The sequence below is a fragment of the Paroedura picta genome, chromosome 12, assembly GCF_049243985.1.
Source record: "Paroedura picta isolate Pp20150507F chromosome 12, Ppicta_v3.0, whole genome shotgun sequence".
In the NCBI taxonomy this organism is placed as follows: domain Eukaryota; kingdom Metazoa; phylum Chordata; class Lepidosauria; order Squamata; family Gekkonidae; genus Paroedura; species Paroedura picta.
The window spans coordinates 41992157-42012175 of NC_135380.1; the positions used below are offsets into that span (position 1 = coordinate 41992157).

The window sequence follows — 20019 nt, forward strand, 5'->3', positions numbered from 1 at the left end:
GTCTTCAGAGACCACCCTGCGTTTTCTGATTCTTGTCCATTTGTCACTTTTTGGGTCGTTGCTAGTTTGGATGGCATCTTGACCTGGGTGGCCCAGGCTCTTCAGATCTTAGAAGCTAAGCAGGGTTGGCCCAGCCTAGTATTTGGATGAGAGACTGCCAAGGGAGTGTGGGGTTGCTACATAGAGGCAGGCAATGACAGCCCCCTTCTGTTCATCTCCGCCTTGAAAACCTCATGGGGTTGCGATAAATCAGCCTGACGCACAATTTGAATTGCTAGTAGATTAAGATGGGTTGCTTGTTATAGCTGCCGGTAGCAGCAGAAAGGAGCAAGAGTCTGAAGAAGTGAGCATTGACTCCCAAAATGCTTGTACCCTGCCACAAATCTTGTTAGCTTTTGAGGTCCTACTGGAGTCTTGCTCTTTGGTATGGCCAACAAAAAGAAGCTTCAGGTAGGCTTTGTTTTCAGCAGGTAGCTAAATCTGCCAGACTGTGTAGTGCTGTGCTACCTCCCTGCCCAGTAGGTGATCCCTGACTGGCTGGGATCAGTCAAGGACGGAAGAAAGGGCTGCAGAAGCAGAAGTGGGTGGGTGAGTGGGAGGAATTAGGATTAAGGGCTTCGGTCAGGGTCCCTTTTTGCTTTGGGCATGAAAATGTCATCTGGCTTCTTGATGGTCACAAATGTGAATGGATATGGTGAGGTAATTTGGACTAGGGTTGGGCGCTTCTGTGTCCAAAGCGGTCGTTCACGCCTGAAGTAGGCTCCCCTCCTCGCTGCGGTGCTGGCTGCTTCGGGCGCAAACGCCTGCCTTCGGATGGGGAAGCACCCAACCCTAATTTGGACTCTTTCATGTTCCTGTTAGACTTGTCTGCACTATTGGTGGTGCCGCAGGCAATTTATAGTTACCCCACAGGGCAGGGGCTCATGGGAATTGTAGACCATGGACATCTGTAGAGCCACCGTTTGGCCACCCCTGCCATAGGGCCTTCGAGGTAAGAGATGAACAAAGGTGGTTGGCCATTGCCTGCCTTTGTGCAGCAAGCACGGACTTCCTCGGCAGTCTCCCATCCAAGTACTAACCCGGACAGACCCCGTTTAATTTCCAAGGTTTGATGAGATTGGGTTCCGCTGGGCTATATAGGACAAGACCACTGACCTTAAAAAAGAGAATGAGAAATTCATTCATTCATTCATTCATTCATTCATTCATTCATTCATTCATTCGATTTTTATACTGCCCTTCCATATAGCTCAGGGCAGTTTACATATAACATCACAGGGGATACATGGAATGAACTAACATATAACATAGTCAAATATAACACAATAATACAACAGTGGTTCTAAATAACACAGTTTCAGTGATATTGTTGAAGAACAACAATATTACAGGAACAGTAACTTGGCTAAGGCCCTCAGAGAGGTCAGATTGGTTCCGCCATGGAGGGGATGTCCGAGGGGAACCTGTGGTCGGTCTCGGGCAAATGCCTGACAGAGGAGCTCCCTTTTGCAGAACCTGCGGAATTGTGGGAGTTATTAGATTAGATATTATTATTATTTATTAAATGTTTAAAAAGGGAATGAGAAAATTGAATTCCACTTTTTCTCTTTGCGGGGAGAAGGGAAGGACATTGTTATTTGGGTGGGGGAAGTGATGTCACAAAAAAGCCCAAAACTCCCCAGCCTGCCCTCCGATCCCCATAGGATGAAGATGAAACCAACATCTCCAAAATGGGTCTTAATGGCTGTAAGCAAATTTGAACTGATTTTATTGCCTGATGAAGGTTTTCCATTGTTTTTACTTTCTTTCCCATAAAACATTTATTACTATTGTGTTCTGACCAAGTGTCCCAGCATCCAAATTGACTGTAACTGGGAACTGGAATGGCCATTAAAATTCATAGGTAGCAGCAAGAATATTTTTGGAACAAAACTAAATTCATAGGGCTGTTGGCAATTATCTCCTTCTCTGGCTTGCTGTAAGAAGATATAGCCATAGTAGCTGGTTTAGATAGCTTCTGGAAGAAATTGGGCAGATTTGTGGTGGACGGGGACTGTAAGCTGTGATGACTACGCGTCACCTCCATGTTCAGAGGCTGTGTTTCTGATTTCCAGATACTGACAAAATGGTGAAAGTACCTATCATTATCCCATGTCAGCATTTCTCAACTTTTTATCGTTGAGTAATACCTGAAACATTCCTCAGGCTTTGAAAAACCCCCAAAGTGGCATGATCGTGCAGAATGTGGTTGGGAAGCAGAGCTGTGGTCACGCCCACCTGGGGCCCCTCCCCTGCCACCCCCTCCAGGCCCATCATTGGCCATTTTGGGAAGGGTAGGTGGGTCGACATGCCCATATGTAGTCATCTTTAACCCGCTCCTAGCGGAGCGGATTAAATAATTTGGTAAGGGCCCCGAGGTCGGGCCCTGTCCGTGATGAGGAAGGGTGCCGATAGGCCCCTTTCCCTGGACTGACAAATCGGAGGGCCCAATTGGCAGGCGCAGAGCGCCTGCTGATTGGGACCTCCGATTGTTAGTCCGGTGGCAAGGGACCAAAGTGTGGCTCGCAATTGGTCCCTTGCCGACGGACTGACTAATCGTGAGGCACCGCCTCCAGCCCCACCAGCCTCTAAAACGCCTGGCTCTGGCCCACATGACCATGACCGCGCCCCCCCCGCCCCCGTCCCCCAACTGTCGAGAACATGGCGCCTTGGAGCTTCGCCGCCTGCGCCCAACGCCAAACAACGGGCCCCTTGCCTGCGCCATCGCCTCCTCCACGAATGCCACGGTAGGCCACGGCGCACCATGGGAGAGCACAAGGCATGCTGCCGCGCACTCGCTCCCCGCCCCTCGTCCACCCTCACCTCCTGGCCCTGTCCCGCCACGCAAGACTCCCTCGCCCCGCTAGTGCCCACTGCATTCAGCCTGCAGCGGGCTTATTTATTAGTTTCATTCAATAAATGGCTTAACAAATTTTAAAAATATATATTAAAAATTAACTCCCACTCATTCCCCCAGGGTTTCATGAAAACCTCTTTGAGAAGCCGATCCTATGTGGTGGTATGTTCCTGGACTCCTCTAGTTGCCCCCTGTCAGAGACAGAATTTAAAATGTGAGGCATACATTTTCTGAGGATCTTTGTGCTGCGTAGGGTTGTGCGCCAAGTTATGCATCGGCGCCCGCTCCTCCCCCCCCCTCCCCGCAGCGCTGGCTGCCTGGAACGGCCGATTCGGATGCCACCGCACACAACCCTAGCACTGCACAGCATCTTGCTGAAACTCTCGCACTGCACATGAAGCAGGACCATGTGTTCAGTTTTCACCCCAGAGAGCCCTTCCACACACTACGTGGGCATGACAACTGACCGTGGGTTTTGCTTGGGTTCCAGCAGCAAGGTTGAGCAAGAAGACAAGACTGCAGTGATGTCCACAGAAGATCTTTGACTCGCCGCATCTTGTTTGCATTGAACCACTGTCTGGCCCAACAAGGAAGTTTGGACACAAGTAGTGGGGAAAGGGCATGGCTCAGTGGCAGAGTCTCTGCTTGGCATGCAGAGGGGCCCAAGTTCAATTTCTGACATCTCCACTCAGATGAGTCATGTCGGAGGTCATGAGGAGGGCCTGTGCCTAACGCTCTGGAGAGCTGCTGATGGTATAAACTAGCCTTTCTCAACTTTACTATTATTGAGGAACCCCTGAAACATTTGTTAGGCTTTGAGAAACCCCAGAAGTGGTGCAATCATGACCCCTCCTCTTCCCATGCACTCTGGGTCCATCATTGGCTATTTTAGGAGGGGGTTCATATCACCTGTTTAACAAATATAAAAAATACTAGCCACAAAGCCTGCTGCAGGCTGAAATGCAGCGGGCTATAGTGGGTCAAAGGGTGGTTGTGAGGGAGGCAGATCTGGCAAGGCATGGAGCGTCTTCCTTATCTGTGGCCACCTCCCAAGTCGGCGTGGCGAGCGTGGCCCTTGGGGCTGTCATGGCTCAGCCTGGGTGCTGCCAGCAGTGGTACGTCCTCTCTGTCACTGCCACCAGCTCCTATCTGGCCTCTCCGCTGCCTCCTCTCCAGTGCTGCCAGCGGCTCCTCTGTGCCGTCTCTGCTGCCTTGTCTGAGCTGCCGCTGCTTCCTGTCTGGTGCCACCACAGCCTCCTCTCCGCCCTCTACGGTGCGGCTGACCCCTCACTAGTGTGGCTGCCGGTGCCTCGCCGTCGCTGGCTCCTCCTCTTGGCGGCCATCGGCCAGGTGGAGTGGCGGGGTACCGCAGATGCATGGCCTTCGGCAGCCCGGCTTGTCTGGTTGAGGATCACGGAGAGCCGCACGGCTGGCTACAGAGGGTGGTTCCTCCAGAGGCTGGCCCAATCAGGGTGTGGCCAGCCAGAAATTGAGTCCAGACACAGTCTGGGCCCTGGACATGCTCCACCCATTGGGGCATTTCCCATTTATTGTAGGACCACTAATGGTTAAGATATCAAAAAATTGTAATAGATTTGTTTTATTGCATTAGCCATTGGCCATAGCAATCCTATCAAGTCCAAAGAGTATACCAAAGACATGGAATTAAATAAAAACTTAAATTCTGAAATCGACAAAACTGATCTTGTTATCAGATACCGATCCGTATATTTCTAACAGAGTTGCTCTATTGTCTCTACGAAAATTAGGTCCAACTATGTAAACAAATTGTGTAGTCCTTTTAACTCTCTTATCCAATTTTAGTTTTGTTGATTTTAGAATTTAAGCTTTTTACTTCATTTTATGTCTTCTGTATATCCTTTACACTCGATAGGATTGTGATGGCCAATGGCTGATACAATAAAATTCATTATCTGTCCACCCATAATTAACCAACTCCCACCTATTTGGGAAACCCTTCCAGGGCCATAAAGAAACCCGAGGGTTTTACAAAACCCTGACTGAGAAAGCCTTTGCTAAATAAACAGCACTGGCTTCGGTAGACCATCAGTCGGAGTCCGTATAAGCAGGGATCCTCAACCTGTGGTCCTCCAGATGTTCGTGGACTACAATTCCCATGAGCCCCTGCCAGCTGGCAGGGGCTCATGGGAATTGTAGTCCATGAACATCTGGAGGACCACAGGTTGAGGATCCCTGCGTATAAGGCATCTTCATATGTTCAAGGGATGGGTTTTTTTTAACCCAAAGTGGTAATGGTTTCTAAACCTCATTAAGCCTCCTCAGATTGGAACCGTAACGAGGCAATCTAATAAGAGCCGCGAAGCAAACAACCTTCGTGGAATTGGCATTCTGGATTAAAAGGTTCATTCTTCCAAAATACAGCTTAAAAAAAAAAAAGAGAAACAGAGCGGTACCCGTCTCTACAGAGGAGTTTACTTAACTGTCCTCTCTCTTCCTTGTCTTTGCCGGGTTTGGAATTCTGTGCCAGAAGATTCCAAATTCCAGGTCTGGAATAAATCTGCAGAAAACCAATCTGCCTTAGACCATGCAGTAGACTAGCGATCCCCAAACTGTGGGCCGCGGACCACATGTGGTCCTTCAACTAATTGGATGTGGGCCCCGAAGGACGCCTCCCCCCCCCCCGGCCTTTTACTTCATCCCCCCCAGCCCTTTACAACACAATTCATTGTTGTGGCGTGTCTGTATCTTATTTTGAAGGGATGTTTAAACATTTCCATAGCGATCAGAGAGCGTTAGGGCAGTGGTTGAGAGTAGAGGAGTAAACTACCCCCCCCCCACCGGACCTCAGTAAAAGGCGTTGAGTGGTTCCCGGTGATGAAAAACGTTGGGGACCACTGCAGTAGACCACACCGGTCATTCTAATCTGCCCAATGCCGGCCAGCCTGCCTTTATCATGCACCAATGTCTAGCTCATGGGTTCCTGGCCTTTTTGAGCTGGTAGACACATTTGGAATTCTGACACAGAATGCTGGGCACATTCCCCAAATGGCCACCACAAAATAGCTACCACAGGGGACGGAACCAGCCATAAAATGGCCGTCACAGCATGCTGTCCATCACACTGGGGAAATCTCTACTGTGGCAGCTTTCTCTAGTGCAGTGGTTCTCAACCGCTGTAACGCCGCGACCCAAACTGTGGCAGGGTGGCACATACGTGTGTGCGGGCGGCGTGTGCAAGCATGTGGGCACATGCGCATGTTGGTGCACACACAGGCACACAACAATGTGAAAGCAGCATGGAGGCGACTAGTGCCATGGCTCCGCCAGCCTGGCGACCCCCGCGGAAGGGGCCACGTGACCCCAATTGGGGTCGGGACCCCAAGGTTGAGAACCACTGTTCTAGTGCAACACTTTAAGAATCGGCCCAGCCAATCAAATCTCCAGTGGCCGGGCAAAAGCCCACCTACTTTATAAAAACACTTGGAAATATATCAGCAGGCATCATGACACTCCTGACCAGAACACCTGTGACTCCAGTGATGATGTGGCACATGTGAATCCAGTGTCCAGTGGCTGAAATACCACCGAGAGCTAACACCCCATGTAATCGGCTCGGGTATGACAATAGTGAAGGGTGTATCTCTGTGGCTGAGCGGAATCTGCAATCGATGGAAGCCAAATCTGTCTAAGTGAAACCTGTAGGTGTGGCTGGACAGATCCTGGTGCACCAGGTGTCTTGGCGCCTAGAAATTTCATTAGGACACCTGACATTCTCAGCAGGTTTTTCAAAGCATCCATCAGCCAATCTCAGTGGACAGCAAAGGGGGGAGGTTCAGTGAACTCCGCTGGTGAAAAGGCAAGGAAGTGGACGTGCCTGTTTTGGGGATTCTGGGACCTGCGTTGGCAAAAGCTATGAGCCATGGGGGCTTTAATGGAAGAGGCAAGATTGAGCTTATTTAGCATTTCACCTCAGAAATTGCAGGGGTAGTCAAACTGCGGCCCTCCAGATGTCCATGGACTACAATTCCCGTGAGCCCCTGCCAGTGTTTACATGGTCATCTGGAGGGCAGTAGTTTGACTACCCCTGTTTTATTGTGTTCATGCTGATTAACTTTACACCATTGAAAGAGGATGGATGGATTCATCTCTTGAGCGCTGATGTGGTATCATGGTTAATTGCAGCAGACCCTTAACTGGAGAGCTGGGTTCGATTCCCCACTTCTCTTTCACTTGAAGCCTTTCGGCGACCTTGAGCCAGTCCCAGTTCTCTTAGAGCTCTCTCAGCCCCACCAACCTCACAAAGGTGTCTGTTGTGGGGAGAGAAAGGGAAGGCAATAATAAACCGCTTTGAAACGCCTTTGTGTAGTTAAAAACAGGGTACAAAAAAACCCAGCTCTTTTTCTTCTTAAGCAGTTGTTTTCCACGTGAGCCCTGATATTCAGTTAAATGGAGCCTGTTAAAGCAGTAATGGAATTAGGAAAGATAACCATTAGACAGAAGTTAGGCTAGTTATCTTTTTAGTGTGGTGGTAACAGACATATTTATTTATATACCGCAACACTTTGGTCATAGCTTTAATAAAATGACTAGAGCAGGGGTAGTCAAACTGCGGCCCTCCAGATGTCCATGGACTACAATTCCCAGGAGCCCCTGCCAGCGAATGCTGGCAGGGGGCTCCTGGGAATTGTAGTCCATGGACATCTGGAGGGCCGCAGTTTGACTACCCCTGGACTAGAGAGTGGAAGGAGCTTTAGGTTTTGCTGTATCAATAATTAGACATCTTTGCCGTTAAATCGTGGAGGGTCAAGAATGAGCTTGGCTCCTAAATTTTGGAGATCCTGATGAAAATGGGACAAATCCTGCTTTAAGGTGTACTGCGGTAGTAGATGTGGGTGCTTGAAAGGGAACAAGTGGATTCTTAGAGATGCTTGTCAGCAATTGTAAAGACGAAGAAGAGAAATTGGTTTTCTTAGTCTGCTATTCTGTACCTTAAGGAGTCTCAGAGTGGCTTGCAGCCTCCTTCCTTTCAAGCATGGTGTAATGAGAGGCAGCTTGGTATAGTGGTTAAAGAGCAGCAAACTCTAATCTGGGGAACTGGGTTTGATCCCACACGTGCAGCTAAGCTGGGTAACCTTGTGCTACTTGCTGTTTTCACAGAGCAGTTCTTTTAGAGCTCTTTCTCAGCCCCACCTACCTCACAGGGTGCCTTTTGTGGGGAGAGGAAGGGAAAACTGTTTGTAAGCAACTTTGGAACACATACAGGTAGTGACAAGCATAGAATACAAGACCCAGCTCTTTTTCTCCCTATGACAGGGACCTTGTGAGGTAGGTTAGGCTGAGAGGACTGTGAATGGCCCGAGGTCACCTAGCAGGCTTGGGATTCCGACCAAGTGCTGATTGTTGGATCTTAGTGCTCCTTGGGGGTATAGCAGAAGAGACAGTCCTGTAAATACAGGCGTCTCAGGCTGTTAAGGGCCTCAAAGGTTAGCACCAACATCTTGAACCTGATCCGGTCTTAGATCTGCAGAAAATTCTGCAGCCTGCCAAATTTCTTCTCCCTGCAAAAGCGTTGTCCATCGAATAATCTGGGTTGGTGCTGTGGCCGCTGAGCTTCCATCCCCTTTCTCAGTAGTCATGGTCACATCCTAAAATAATCGCAGGGCAGTCGCTTCCAGCAGTCATGCGGGGGTAAATGATCAGGCTGTACTTAGGACTTGGAAATCCAGCTTGCTTTTCTTGAGATTGCTGTTGATATGCCCTGCTGGATCAGACCAAAGACCCATTTAGCCGAGCACTCTGTTCACACGGTGGCCTACCAGCTGCCTCTTGGAAGCCCACAAACACGAAGACTACACCAACATGCTCTGGCCCATGCTTCAAAGTGACTGTCTCTGGTACTGGAGGGAGTAGATACGCATCATGCTCAGTAGACACCGATAACCCTGTTTTTCATAAGCCGTAGCCATCGATAAAGAGCCTCTTGTGGCGCAGAGTGGTAAGGCAGCCGTCTGAAAGCTTTGCCCATGAGGCTGGGAGTTCAATCCCAGCAGCCGGCTCAAGGTTGACTTAGCCTTCCATCCTTCCGAGGTGGGTAAAATGAGCACCCAGCTTGCTGGGGGGTAAACGGTAATGACTGGGGAAGGCACTGGCAAACCACCCCGTATTAAGTCTGCCAAGAAAACGCTAGAGGGCGTCACCCCAAGGGTCAGACATGACCCGGTGCTTGCACAGGGGATACCTTTACCTTTACCTTTTTTAGCCATCGATAGCCCTGCCACCTCTGAATCTGTCCACTCCTCTTTCAGTACCTTCCACGTTAGCATCCATGACCACATCTTGTAGCAGCGAGTTCTACAAATCCAACTGCACACTGTGTGAAGTGCCTCTCTGTGTCTGTTTTGAACCTTCCATCCTTCAGCTTCTGTGGATGACTCTGGGTTCTAGTATTATGGAAGAAGGAGAAAATGTTCTCCCTTTCTTTTCCCTCACATGAAGAAGAGGAAGAAGATATAGAAGAGTTGGTTCTTATATGCCGCTCTTCTCTACTCGAAGGAGTCTCAAGATAGTATGCCATCAGCAGTTTTACTCTATCTTCCTGTTATAATTATGAAAAGCATGGGATTTGCACGTTTCACAGCAACTGCGTCCTAGGTTGACATTTTCATCAAGCTGTCCACTACCACCTCAAGGTCCCTTTCTTGATGTCTTGCTGGCATTATTTGCCCCAAGGTTCGACACTTTACACTTAGAATCATAGAATCATAGAGTTGGAAGGGGCCATACAGGCCATCTAGTCCAATCTCCTGCTCAACGCAGGATCGGCCCTAATCATCCCAAAGCATCCAAGAAAAGTGTGTATCTATCCTTTGCTTGAAGACTGCCAGTGAGGGGGAGCTCACCACCTCCTTAGGCAGCCTATTCCACTGCTGAACTACTCTGACTGTGAAAAACTTTTTCCTGATATCTAGCCTATATCGTTGTACTTGCTTGCACTGCCGCTCATCTGACATTTGAGGGAGTTGGTCTTGGGAAAACTTTGCATACAGGCCCATCTAGATTTATCAGTGTACATACTTTGTTATTCCAAAGATGAGGTGAACACCATCCACCTCTCAAATGTATTCACATAATTAGAGATATCTGTGTCACTCCAATGATAAGAAGGAATTTAATCATCAAAGCCACTCTCCAAACTTCAGTCAGCCAATTCAAGAACAAGGAAGTCTCCATGCTTTTCCAGCGGATGATGGGGGCCTTTTCAGCCCCCGGCCCAAGATGAGGCCTCCCCAATGACATTTTAAAAAGAGCAATTCATTTGGAGGGGTGTTACCTTGTATATCCGATCCAGAACCTGATGCAAGAATAAGGGGACTTTCATGCGTGCTGAATTATGCACTTTCTGCTGACTTCCAGGTCAGTGTAGTGATGGATTGCAAGTGGATTTTGCCATTCCACATACGAAAATCCAATTGCAAAGTGCATTGAAAATGGAATGAAAGTGCATTATTTGGGGTCGATTAAACACCAGACCTGTATATACAACATGGTGGTGGAAAGTGCTGTCAAGTCACACCAATTTATGGCAATCCGTGGAACAGCCTTTTTCAAACTTTTGACCATGGAGGAACCCCTGAAATATTTTTCAGGCTTTAAAGAACCCAAGAAGTGGTGACATCGCCCTTCAGAGGAGCGGGTGCAGAAGTAAGATGGGGGAGCCAGGCAGCCAACCAATAGATCATTGACCATTTCCATCGTGAAGAAAGAGACTAGGCCCGTAAAATAATGGGAAGTACACTCCAGTGACATCTATTATTATTATTATTTGATTTATTTCCCGCCCCTCCCTACAGGCTCGTGGCAGGTAACAATAGTTTTAAAATCCCCCATTAAAACCCCTGTTAAAAGACTATAAAAATACCCAACGCGGGGGAAAATACCACTTTCCCCTACCCAAACAAGGGCATTGGGGGATGGAGGGTGATGATGACTACTTCAAACCCCCCAGGGGGGCAATGTTCTTCCTCGCCAACCCCAGCCTCAACCATAGAGCTGGCGGAAGAGCTCTGTTTTACAGGCCCTGCGGAATGCTGACAGCTCCTGCAGGGCCCACAGCTCACCCGGGAGCTCATTCCACCAGGTGGGGGCCAGGACAGAGAAAGCCCTGGCCCTGACATCTAGTGATGTCAGCAGCCATAAGAACTTTTGGGAAAGGTCGCAGAACCCCTGGGGAGCCCTCTCGGAACCCCAGGGTTCCCTGGATCCCTGTTTGGAAATCCCTGCATAGAGTTTTTGAGGCAAGAAATGTTCTAAGTACAACCTAAGTACAAAGGTTGGGCGCTTTGGCTGCTGAAGCGGCCAGCCACGGCACTGGCTGCTTAGAGCTCGAACGGCTGCTTCAGCGCCCGAAACACCCAACCGTAGTTCTAAAGTGGCTTGTATTTGTCTGCCTTCTCATTGCAACTAAAGTATTCCTCAGAGGTCTCCCATCCAAGTTCTAACCAGCAATGACCTTGCTTATCTTCCAAGATTGGCCTAGCCTGGGCTATCCAGGGCATATACAAGATAGATTTTATTATATATTTCACCTGCTGGTGTTTTGTGAGCCACCTATGGCAGAAAGGCAAGTTATAAATATTTTAAGAGGTGGCCTGAGCTGATTCGGTGCCTTCTGCGGAAACCCAAGCTGCACCTCTCTTCTTGCCACCTAAGGCGAGGCACCACCTCCCAGGGAGTTCTGTTGTGCAAGTCTAGCAGGAAACAGGATGGTGGGTGGGCTGTGCAGAAGGCCCCTGTGAATTGCTTTTGCATTGCTGACAAAGAGCTGGTGCAGCATACTGCCTAAAGAGCAGTTCGGAGGCTGCAGCTAGTGCAGAAGGCTGTGACTATCAGGAACATGTGACCCTGATAGTCCTACTAGAGCCCTACCTGGCCCAGAAGATGCCACTACAGTGATCCAAGCAACAGTCACTCCCAGATTGGATTACTGTAATTCACTCTGTGCAGAGCTAGCCCTGGCTCAGACCTGGAAATTGCAACTGATGCACAACACAGCTTGTTGGGTCTGCTTAAGGACCCCTTGGCGCATATATGACTTGCCCTCCCAACAGCTATATTGATCGGAGGTTGAGTTCCAAATAAGGTTCAAGGTTTTGGCGTTGACCTTTGTGACCCCATGTGTTCTGGGTCCTGCATATTTGAAGGATCCCCAAAGATGTCTGCCTGGCCTTGACCAGAGTGAGGGCCTTTTCTGGTCCTGGCCCCAGCCTGGTCGAATGACCAGGGCCCTGATGGAGCTACCTCAGTTTTGCAGGGCCTGTAAGATGGTGCTCTTCTGCCAGGCCTGTGATTGAGATTGCAGTGGTTTATCACCCTCCTCTCATTCCTCACCCCATACTTCCAAGTACAAAATACAGAGCTCTTCACAGTTGGGTGAGGTTACTGGTGCTTTGTTTAGTTGGTCAATATGTACATTTACGGTTTTCTGAATGTATGTGCGTCGGTGATGAAGAATCACTTCGACACACAGCATCATCCAGAGACTTTTCTTGATCTTTTACCTGTGTGTCAATATTCAGAGTGGAAATGTCTACTATTGCTTAGCAAACAAGATGTCGCTGTTTAGAAATATTATGTTTGCAATATTGTTAAATCCGTGGGTTCGAAGGAAGCTAGGACCACTGGGGGTTCAGCCAGCCCTTTATTGTGATCTCAGGATGATGTTACCAGAGGCAAAACTGAACTGAGAAACCCCTGAAAACCCCCATGTTACGTACAGTAGCAAACTATGGGTCTTCCTTTCAGTGCATGCTATTGGTCAGCTCCAGTTTAAACTGACTAAATCCTGCAGTTGATTGGTCAGTTACATCGCCTGCTTCAATCCTTCCTTGGACCTCAAGCTCCGTCCTTGGCAGAACCACAAATATTAAAGCAGATGCATCGTTTGGAGCATTGCATTGGGAAACTGTATGCACAGTAGTTACTCTGTGCTTGCAATTCATTTCAATCTTAAAATGGGCAATGGGATGTGCAAGACAGTGCCGACCACTGCTAAGCGGGGCTTCCTGCGTTCATGAGCGGCCACTCATGTGCACAGCTTAGAGAGAGCACTGCCTTTCGTGGTTAGACTTTCAGGAGGCACCTAAGTATGTTTTTATACTGTACATTAGGTTTAGAAATAGTCCTGAGTAGTGATTTTAAATTTATTTTAATGTCTTTTGTGTTTTTTTAATGTTTAGAAGCTACTTTCAGCTCTTATGAAGACAGCTAGATACAAATCGGTAGCCGTGTTGGTCTGAAGTAGCACAATAAAATCAGAGTCCAGTAGCACCTTTAAGGCCAATAAAGATTTATTTAGGGCAGGGGTAGTCAAACTGCGGCCCTCCAGATGTCCATGGACTACAATTCCCAGGAGCCCCCTGCCAGCATTCGCTGGCAGGGGGCTCCTGGGAATTGTAGTCCATGGACATCTGGAGGGCCGCAGTTTGACTACCCCTGATTTAGGGCGTGAGCATTCGAGTGCAAGCACTCTTCCTCAGACTTGCTTGCACTCGAAAACTCACGCCCTAAATAAATCTTTGTTGGTCTTAAAGGTGCTACTGGACTCTGATTTTTATGAAGAAGGCTGGTGAATATGTTTTGAGTAAGTAAGCAAATGGGCTGCGTTCGAAACTGTGTGATGTCTGATGTATTCCTCTATCGGTGATGCGATGGATTGTTTGTGGCTACTTACATTCAGATCTTATTCTCTCTCAGCCTTCAGCAAACTTTTGTCCTCTTCTTTTAGATTAAAAAGATTTATCTTGTCTCATTGTTTAATCCCCCTGCCAATGGGCCATGGTATCATGTTATCAGGTGAGAGCCAGCTTGGTGTAGTGGTTAAGGGCGGTGGCCTCTGAACTGGAAAACCAGCTTCGATTTCCCATTCTTCCACATGCAGCCAGCTGGGTGACCTTGGGCCAGTCACACTTCTCTCAGAGCTCTCTCATCTTCACCTGCCTTACAAGGTGTCTTGTGGGGAGAGGAAGGGAAAGGTGTTCCTCTTTACTTTGAGACTCATTTGGCTACTAAAAAGTGAGGTATGAAAAAACCCAGCTCTTTATCTTCCGCTGCTTTTCTCCACGTTTCTGCAGGCAGATCGGGAGCGGCGCAGAGAAATTTCCTTACTAGATGACATTTCATCGCAATGTCCGATCGTTTGGGGCAAATAACCAAGGGAAAGGATGGGAAAAGCAAGTACTCGACGCTCAGCCTGTTTGATAAGTATAAAGGAAAGTCAGTAGAAGCTATCAGAACTACAGGTAAGGAGGGACAGAGAAGGTGGGAGTGGGGTCGTGGTGGGAGCTGTGGCTTTTGTAATCTCTTGGGGGGGGGAAGTGGACAAAGGTTCCCTTTGATTCCCCAATAGTCAGAAGAACCCAGGCAGAATGCTTGATAAGAACAGATGTGTTGGACAGTGGCAATACTTTAACCCACTTCTGGAGAGTTCTGTATCTTTAGTACCTTCCTCTTGGTAGCCCTTCTGGGAGCAGCAGGGTAAATACTTAGGAGCAGTGGTCCCCAACGCCGGGTCCGGGCACCGGTATCGGGCCGTGGATCAGTCGGTACCGGGCCGCTGCTCCTCCTCGTCCTCCTCCCCAACTGCTGCCTTGGGGGATGCCCTGCCACTCTGCCATCGGCTCACCTTTAGTGCTCTCCAGTGGCCGCCATAGCTGGGGCTTCCTGTTGGCGTGGCACTGCACAGCTGCTGCTGGCAGCACCCCCCAGTGGGCAGCGGGAAGTCAGGGGCGCTGGTGGGAAAGCAAGTGGAGCAGGGGCTCAGGTGACAACGTCCCTCGGCAAAAGACTACCCCCCTGGGCCTCAGTAAAATTGTCAAGCGTTGATCAGTCTCCGGTGATAAAAAGGTTGGGGACCTCTGCTTAGGAGGATCCGTGGCTCAGTGGCAGAGCTTCCGCTTGGCTTGCAAAAGGATCCAGGTTCAGTTCCTGGCATCTCCAGTTAGACTGGGAAGGAGGCGATAGGAAAGACCTCTTCCTGGGAACTTAGAGGGCTGCTGCCAGACCTGGATGGACCAAAGCTCCGGTTCAGTCAAAGGTAGCTTCACGTGTTCAGATTTGGGAGAACGGTTTAAGCTCAGCCCTCCCGCTGTTATGCTACTTCTCTTTGGTGGCCTCAGGGCATTTCATGCAAAGGAGCATCACAGACATTGCCTTGCATCTGAAAGAGTGTACAATCTGTTCTGCTGTCTCAGGCCCAGCTCCCCCATGCAAGTCAATGGACCTGCACAGTGTCGTCGGTAAATTCCAGCTTTGAATGTTCCTTTGCACAAGAGCTCCATGCAAATGGAAAAATGAGCACAAATGGAAAGGTTCTTCCAACTCTTTTTGTACTTTGCGCTTGTTTTCCGTTTGCAGGCAGCTTTTCACATTCTAAAATGTTATGTATTAATTTCCTTCATTTATAAGCCCACCTTTGTCTGCAGCGGAGACCCAAGGGGGTTTATGCAGTTGCCCTCTCCTGCATTTTATCCTCACAACTACCGTGCTGAGCAGAATAAGCAGAAAGAGTGTGACTGGCCAAGATCATGTAGTAACTTGACATGGCAAAGGAGGCATTCAAATCTGGTTCTCCCAGACCCTAGTCAGACGCTCTGACCACTACCCCCCTAGAGTTTGCGGACGTGATTTCTGCGGCAAAGAAGTCCGGTTTTGCCGCTTTCACCGAGTTCTTATACGACTTCATAAGCCTCAGTTAAGAATCTGATTGAACAGTAGCAATAAAAAATAACCATAGTTGACCTTGACATCCATGATTTGGTGGGGGAAAGATAATTCTGATATATCTCTCTATATTAAATGTGATGATGTAACAATTTCCCATGCAGAACTGCTTGACATTAGACAAGGGATTGCCTAGTGTCTCTCTGCATGAGTCCCTGTTCTGAGCATACCTTGCCAGGCAGGATGGGCACCCATAACAGGGTGCTGGTTTTCTCAGAGGGCGGATAATTCTGATTTTAATAGACCTGGGAGGCACGTTTTATTCTTTGACCTGAAAATTGATTTTGTGATTTAAGCTTAATCCGCAGTTTTGAAAGCATTAATTCAGGAGGTCTGGAAAAGCTGCAAAGGAGATTAAGGGGAACCTAGGCATTCGAGCTAGGCAGCATTTGAGTCTGAAGGATGAATGGGAATTGTAAACCAGGAAGAGGGAGCATTGGGGATGTGAGCTTGTAAATGAGCCCTAGCGTTACCAGCTGCTATTTAAAAAGTAGTCTGTGGCAGAACAGAAGACAAGCAAGTTGTGTTTTCAGAGAGGAACGTCAGCAAAAGAACGCATAGACGAAACCGTCGCATCAGATTTGCAAAGCTGTTGGTGTAATTTGGGAGTTTATGTTATAAATAATAGCAGAGTTATTATATAAATGATGATGGGACCAGACAAGGCAGTTATATACTGTATATAAAAAAGATAATTTTACTAGCTAAACAGGATAGGGGAAAATGGAAGATAAAACAAGAAAATGCATAGCTTCCTTAGCTCATACAGGAGCAGTACACCTTAGCTGTCACATGGTGAAGATTCAAGATGGATCTCCCGGTCTGCCTAAAGCAGATGTCTACTCAAAACAAAGGGAAGAAGGAGAATTCTTCTCTTCCTGCTAAACTTGTGGACGTGGTAAACAAGCATGAGGTAATGGCACTCTAAACCAGGGGTAGTCAAACTGCGGCCCTCCAGATGTCCATGGACTACAATTCCCAGGAGCCCCTCCCAGCGAATGCTGGCAGGGGCTCCTGGGAATTGTAGTCCATGGACATCTGGAGGGCCGCAGTTTTGACTACCCCTGCCGTAAACAAATCTGCATAGCTATACATAGACCACATGACCCACTCTGCCTGTCCCCACTAGCAACAAGTGTAAACAAATAGTTAACCCTGTAATTGACAGTCTGTGGCTGGCTCTTGCTAAGAGACAAAGTCTAACAAAAACGGATTGTGGCTGATTGCAATCAGACGTAGCCCTGTTCAACTATAAAAAGGAGGCAGAGGGGCTGATGCTCCCTGGGCGGAGGATCTGCTTTGCTTGTAGAGGGTCCTGAGTTCCAACTCAGTGTGCTGCAGTCAGGACTAGGATCTGCGAGACCAAGGTTCGAATCCCACTCCACTGTGAATGCTTCCTGGGTGACCTTGGGCTTTCTCACACACTCAGCTTAATCTACTTTGCAAAGTGGTTGTGAGGATAACATGGAGAAGGGTAGAAGAATAGTTGGTTCTTATATGCCGCTTTTCTCTACCCGAAGGAGGCTCAAAGCGGCTTACACTCACCTTCCCTTTCCACTCCCCACAACAGACACCCTGTGAGGTGGGTGAGGCTGAGAGAGCCCTGATATCACTGCTCAGTCAGAACAGTTTCATCAGTGCTGTGGCGAGCCCAAGGTCACCCAGCTGGCTGCATATGGGGGAGAAGCGGGGAATCAAAGGCGGCTCACCAGATTAGAAGTCCGCACTCCTGACCACTACAGCAAACTGGCTCTCCAGTAGACTGACCCTGTAAATTGTTTTGGAGCCCCATGGGGGAGATGCAGAGTATTTTGTTAATAATAAAATAAAAATAACTAGCATCATCTGTTTAACAGCTGTCAGGATGCAGGACTGAGGAAGACTCAGTCAAGACTCAATCTTGAGCTGATTGAGTGGACTATTCTTGGATAGTTTTGCCAGTAGACTGACTTAAGGTGGCTTCATATGTTCACTCAAGAAATCAAACTCTTACTACTTCCTGTAGTAATTCAGTGGCTTCTAAGAACAAAAGAGGAACCCTGCTGGATCAGACCAGTGGTCCATCTAGTCCAGCATCCTTTCTCACACAGTGGCCAACCAATTCCTCTGGAGAGCCATCAAGTGGGCATAGCAGCCCAGGCCTTCATAAAAATATCAGAAGAGTCCTGCTGTATCAGACCAGTGGCCCATCTAGCCCAGCATCCTGTCTCAAACAGTGGCCAGCCAGTTCTTCCGGATGGCCAACAACAGGGCGCAGAGGGTGAGGCCTTCATAAGATTATCAGAAGAGTCCTGCTGTATCAGACCAATGGTCCATCTAGTCCAGCAAGAACTTACAAATGTGGATGGCAATTTAAAACACACTTACTAGGGAGTATTCAGTTGAAAATCAGTGAAACAACCAAAAATTGTTGTATAAACTCATGCAGATAATCAGCTTTGATGCTGATTTGCAAGATGACTCAGGCCATCAATCTTAAATGAGAAAGAGTACAAATCCAGGCTAAGAGAAAAGAGCCAATTCAAGGTAATATCTTACCTGTTTTGAATCAGAATAATGCTAACAAGTAGAAAATTACCTGCAGAAAAGATATTCAGTGGGAGACCAAGTACTGGTGGCTTAGCCTCTACCAAGTACTGGTGGTGTAGTTTTAAATAGGAGAGGCCCAAAATTTGCCAGGTTATTCTTAAAGAGAAAGTTAAAAAAAAAAAAACCTGCATCTAGGCTCTCAGTAACCTAAGGGGTTCTCCAGGAATCCCTGATCTAAGCAGTACTGCAGTCCTGTAGACCAGTGGTCTCCAACCTTCTTATCACCGGGGACCGGGTTGGGGGGGAAATGGGTCGTCATAACCCTATATGGTCATATATCCCGATAAATGTTTAACAGATGTTTAAAACGTGTAAAAAATGATTTTTCCCCCCCAGCCATTCGGGAAACCCTTCCAGGGCCATCAAGGAACCTCCGGGGTTTCATGAAACCCTGGCAGAGAAAGCCTGAGTTAATGCTTTGTGCTAACACATAAGCTTTGCTGCCGTTCTCTCGTTTTAGATTTCTGGATGGTTTCAGATTCCTACAGCCCTAATCTTTATTTCATTGATTTTTGAACGCCCCAACACATTAATGGTATAGTGCAGGGGTAGTCAAACTACGGCCCTCCAGGTGTCCATGGACTTCAATTCCCAGAAGTCCCTGCCAGCATTCGCTGGCAGGGGCTTCTGGGAATTGTAGTCCATAGACATCTGGAGGGCTGCAGTTTGACTACCCTTGGTATAGTGACTCACTCTGCGTAATCCGCCTCAAGTCCCAATGAGAAATGTGGACTCTAAACGGCATAAACAAACACCCTGCATGTAGGGTTGGGTGCTTTGGCGTCCGAAGCAGCCATTCCCATCCGAAGCAGCCAGCACCGCGGCAAAGGGGGGAGGGGAGGCGCAGGTGCGCCTCCCCTCCCCCCTACGCCGCGGCGCTGGCTGCTTCAGACAGGAATGGTCACTTCGGATGCCGAAGCGGCCAACCCTACAGTGCCATGGTACTCTAGTTGTATTTGGTGGCAGCAGGCAGTCCCATCCAGATTCCGCATGTGCGATTCCCAGCAGTGATGGCCCGCCCCCTCTTTCTCTCCCCCAGTTATTCCTAGACATGGCTTACAGAGTCTCGGGAAAGTTGCTGCTGCCCGCCGCATGCCGCCTCCTGCCAACTTGCCAAGTTTGAAGTCTGAGAACAAAGGAAACGACCCCAATATCATCATAGTACCCAAGGACGGGACAGGATGGGCAAACAAGCAGGATCCGCCAGACCAAAAGAGGTAGGAGGGGCAGCCCCACTTTCTTGGGTTTTGGGCAAGTTTCTCCCTTCCTCTTTGATGGACAAATCTGAGGCCACAGGAGACCAGACAGATCCCTTGATTCTAGAGCAGCCGGGCCTCTAATCAAGGTTTTGGAGCACAGAGAACAAGGGATCTCACAGTATTCTTCATCGTATGGCATGTATGTAGTAGAGTCAGGAGGTCCGAGGATTGTGTGGTTGTCAGGTAAGGGGCATTCAGAGGTGGGCTTGCTATTCCTGTCACTGCGTCATGACCCCTAGTGTTCTGTGGAGGAATTGCCACCCAAATCCTTGGAGGTCTCCCAACCAAATACTAGCTAGGCTCAGCCCTGTTAGTTTCCAAGCTCTGACAGGATCAGGCTTGCCTGGGCTATCCAAGTCAGGACATCTCAAAGTGGATTGGCTGGAGTTCAATGCAAGAAGCCGAAGGTGCTAAAGGGGGATTGAATATCAGTAAAGGATAATACTGTGTTGATGAGAAGGGTTACCTGTTGCACTCATTTGCCCCAAACAGTGGAGGGTGGAAACCATTGGGTGG

At 48.5% G+C, this 20019-nt stretch overlaps 1 protein-coding gene across 23 annotated transcripts in view; it reads left to right on the forward strand.

Annotated features, from left to right (window-relative positions):
• The window catches only part of PRRC2B (proline rich coiled-coil 2B), a 100465-nt gene that overhangs the window by 16648 nt on the left and 63798 nt on the right, over window positions 1-20019 (forward strand). For all 23 annotated transcript variants that reach the window (XM_077305936.1, XM_077305942.1, XM_077305938.1 and 20 more), the window contains exons 2-3: window positions 14008-14175; window positions 19284-19461. In XM_077305936.1, the coding sequence (XP_077162051.1) occupies window positions 14061-14175; window positions 19284-19461 (293 nt within the window). In that variant the 5' untranslated portion in view covers window positions 14008-14060. The remainder of the gene's footprint in view (window positions 1-14007; window positions 14176-19283; window positions 19462-20019) is intronic.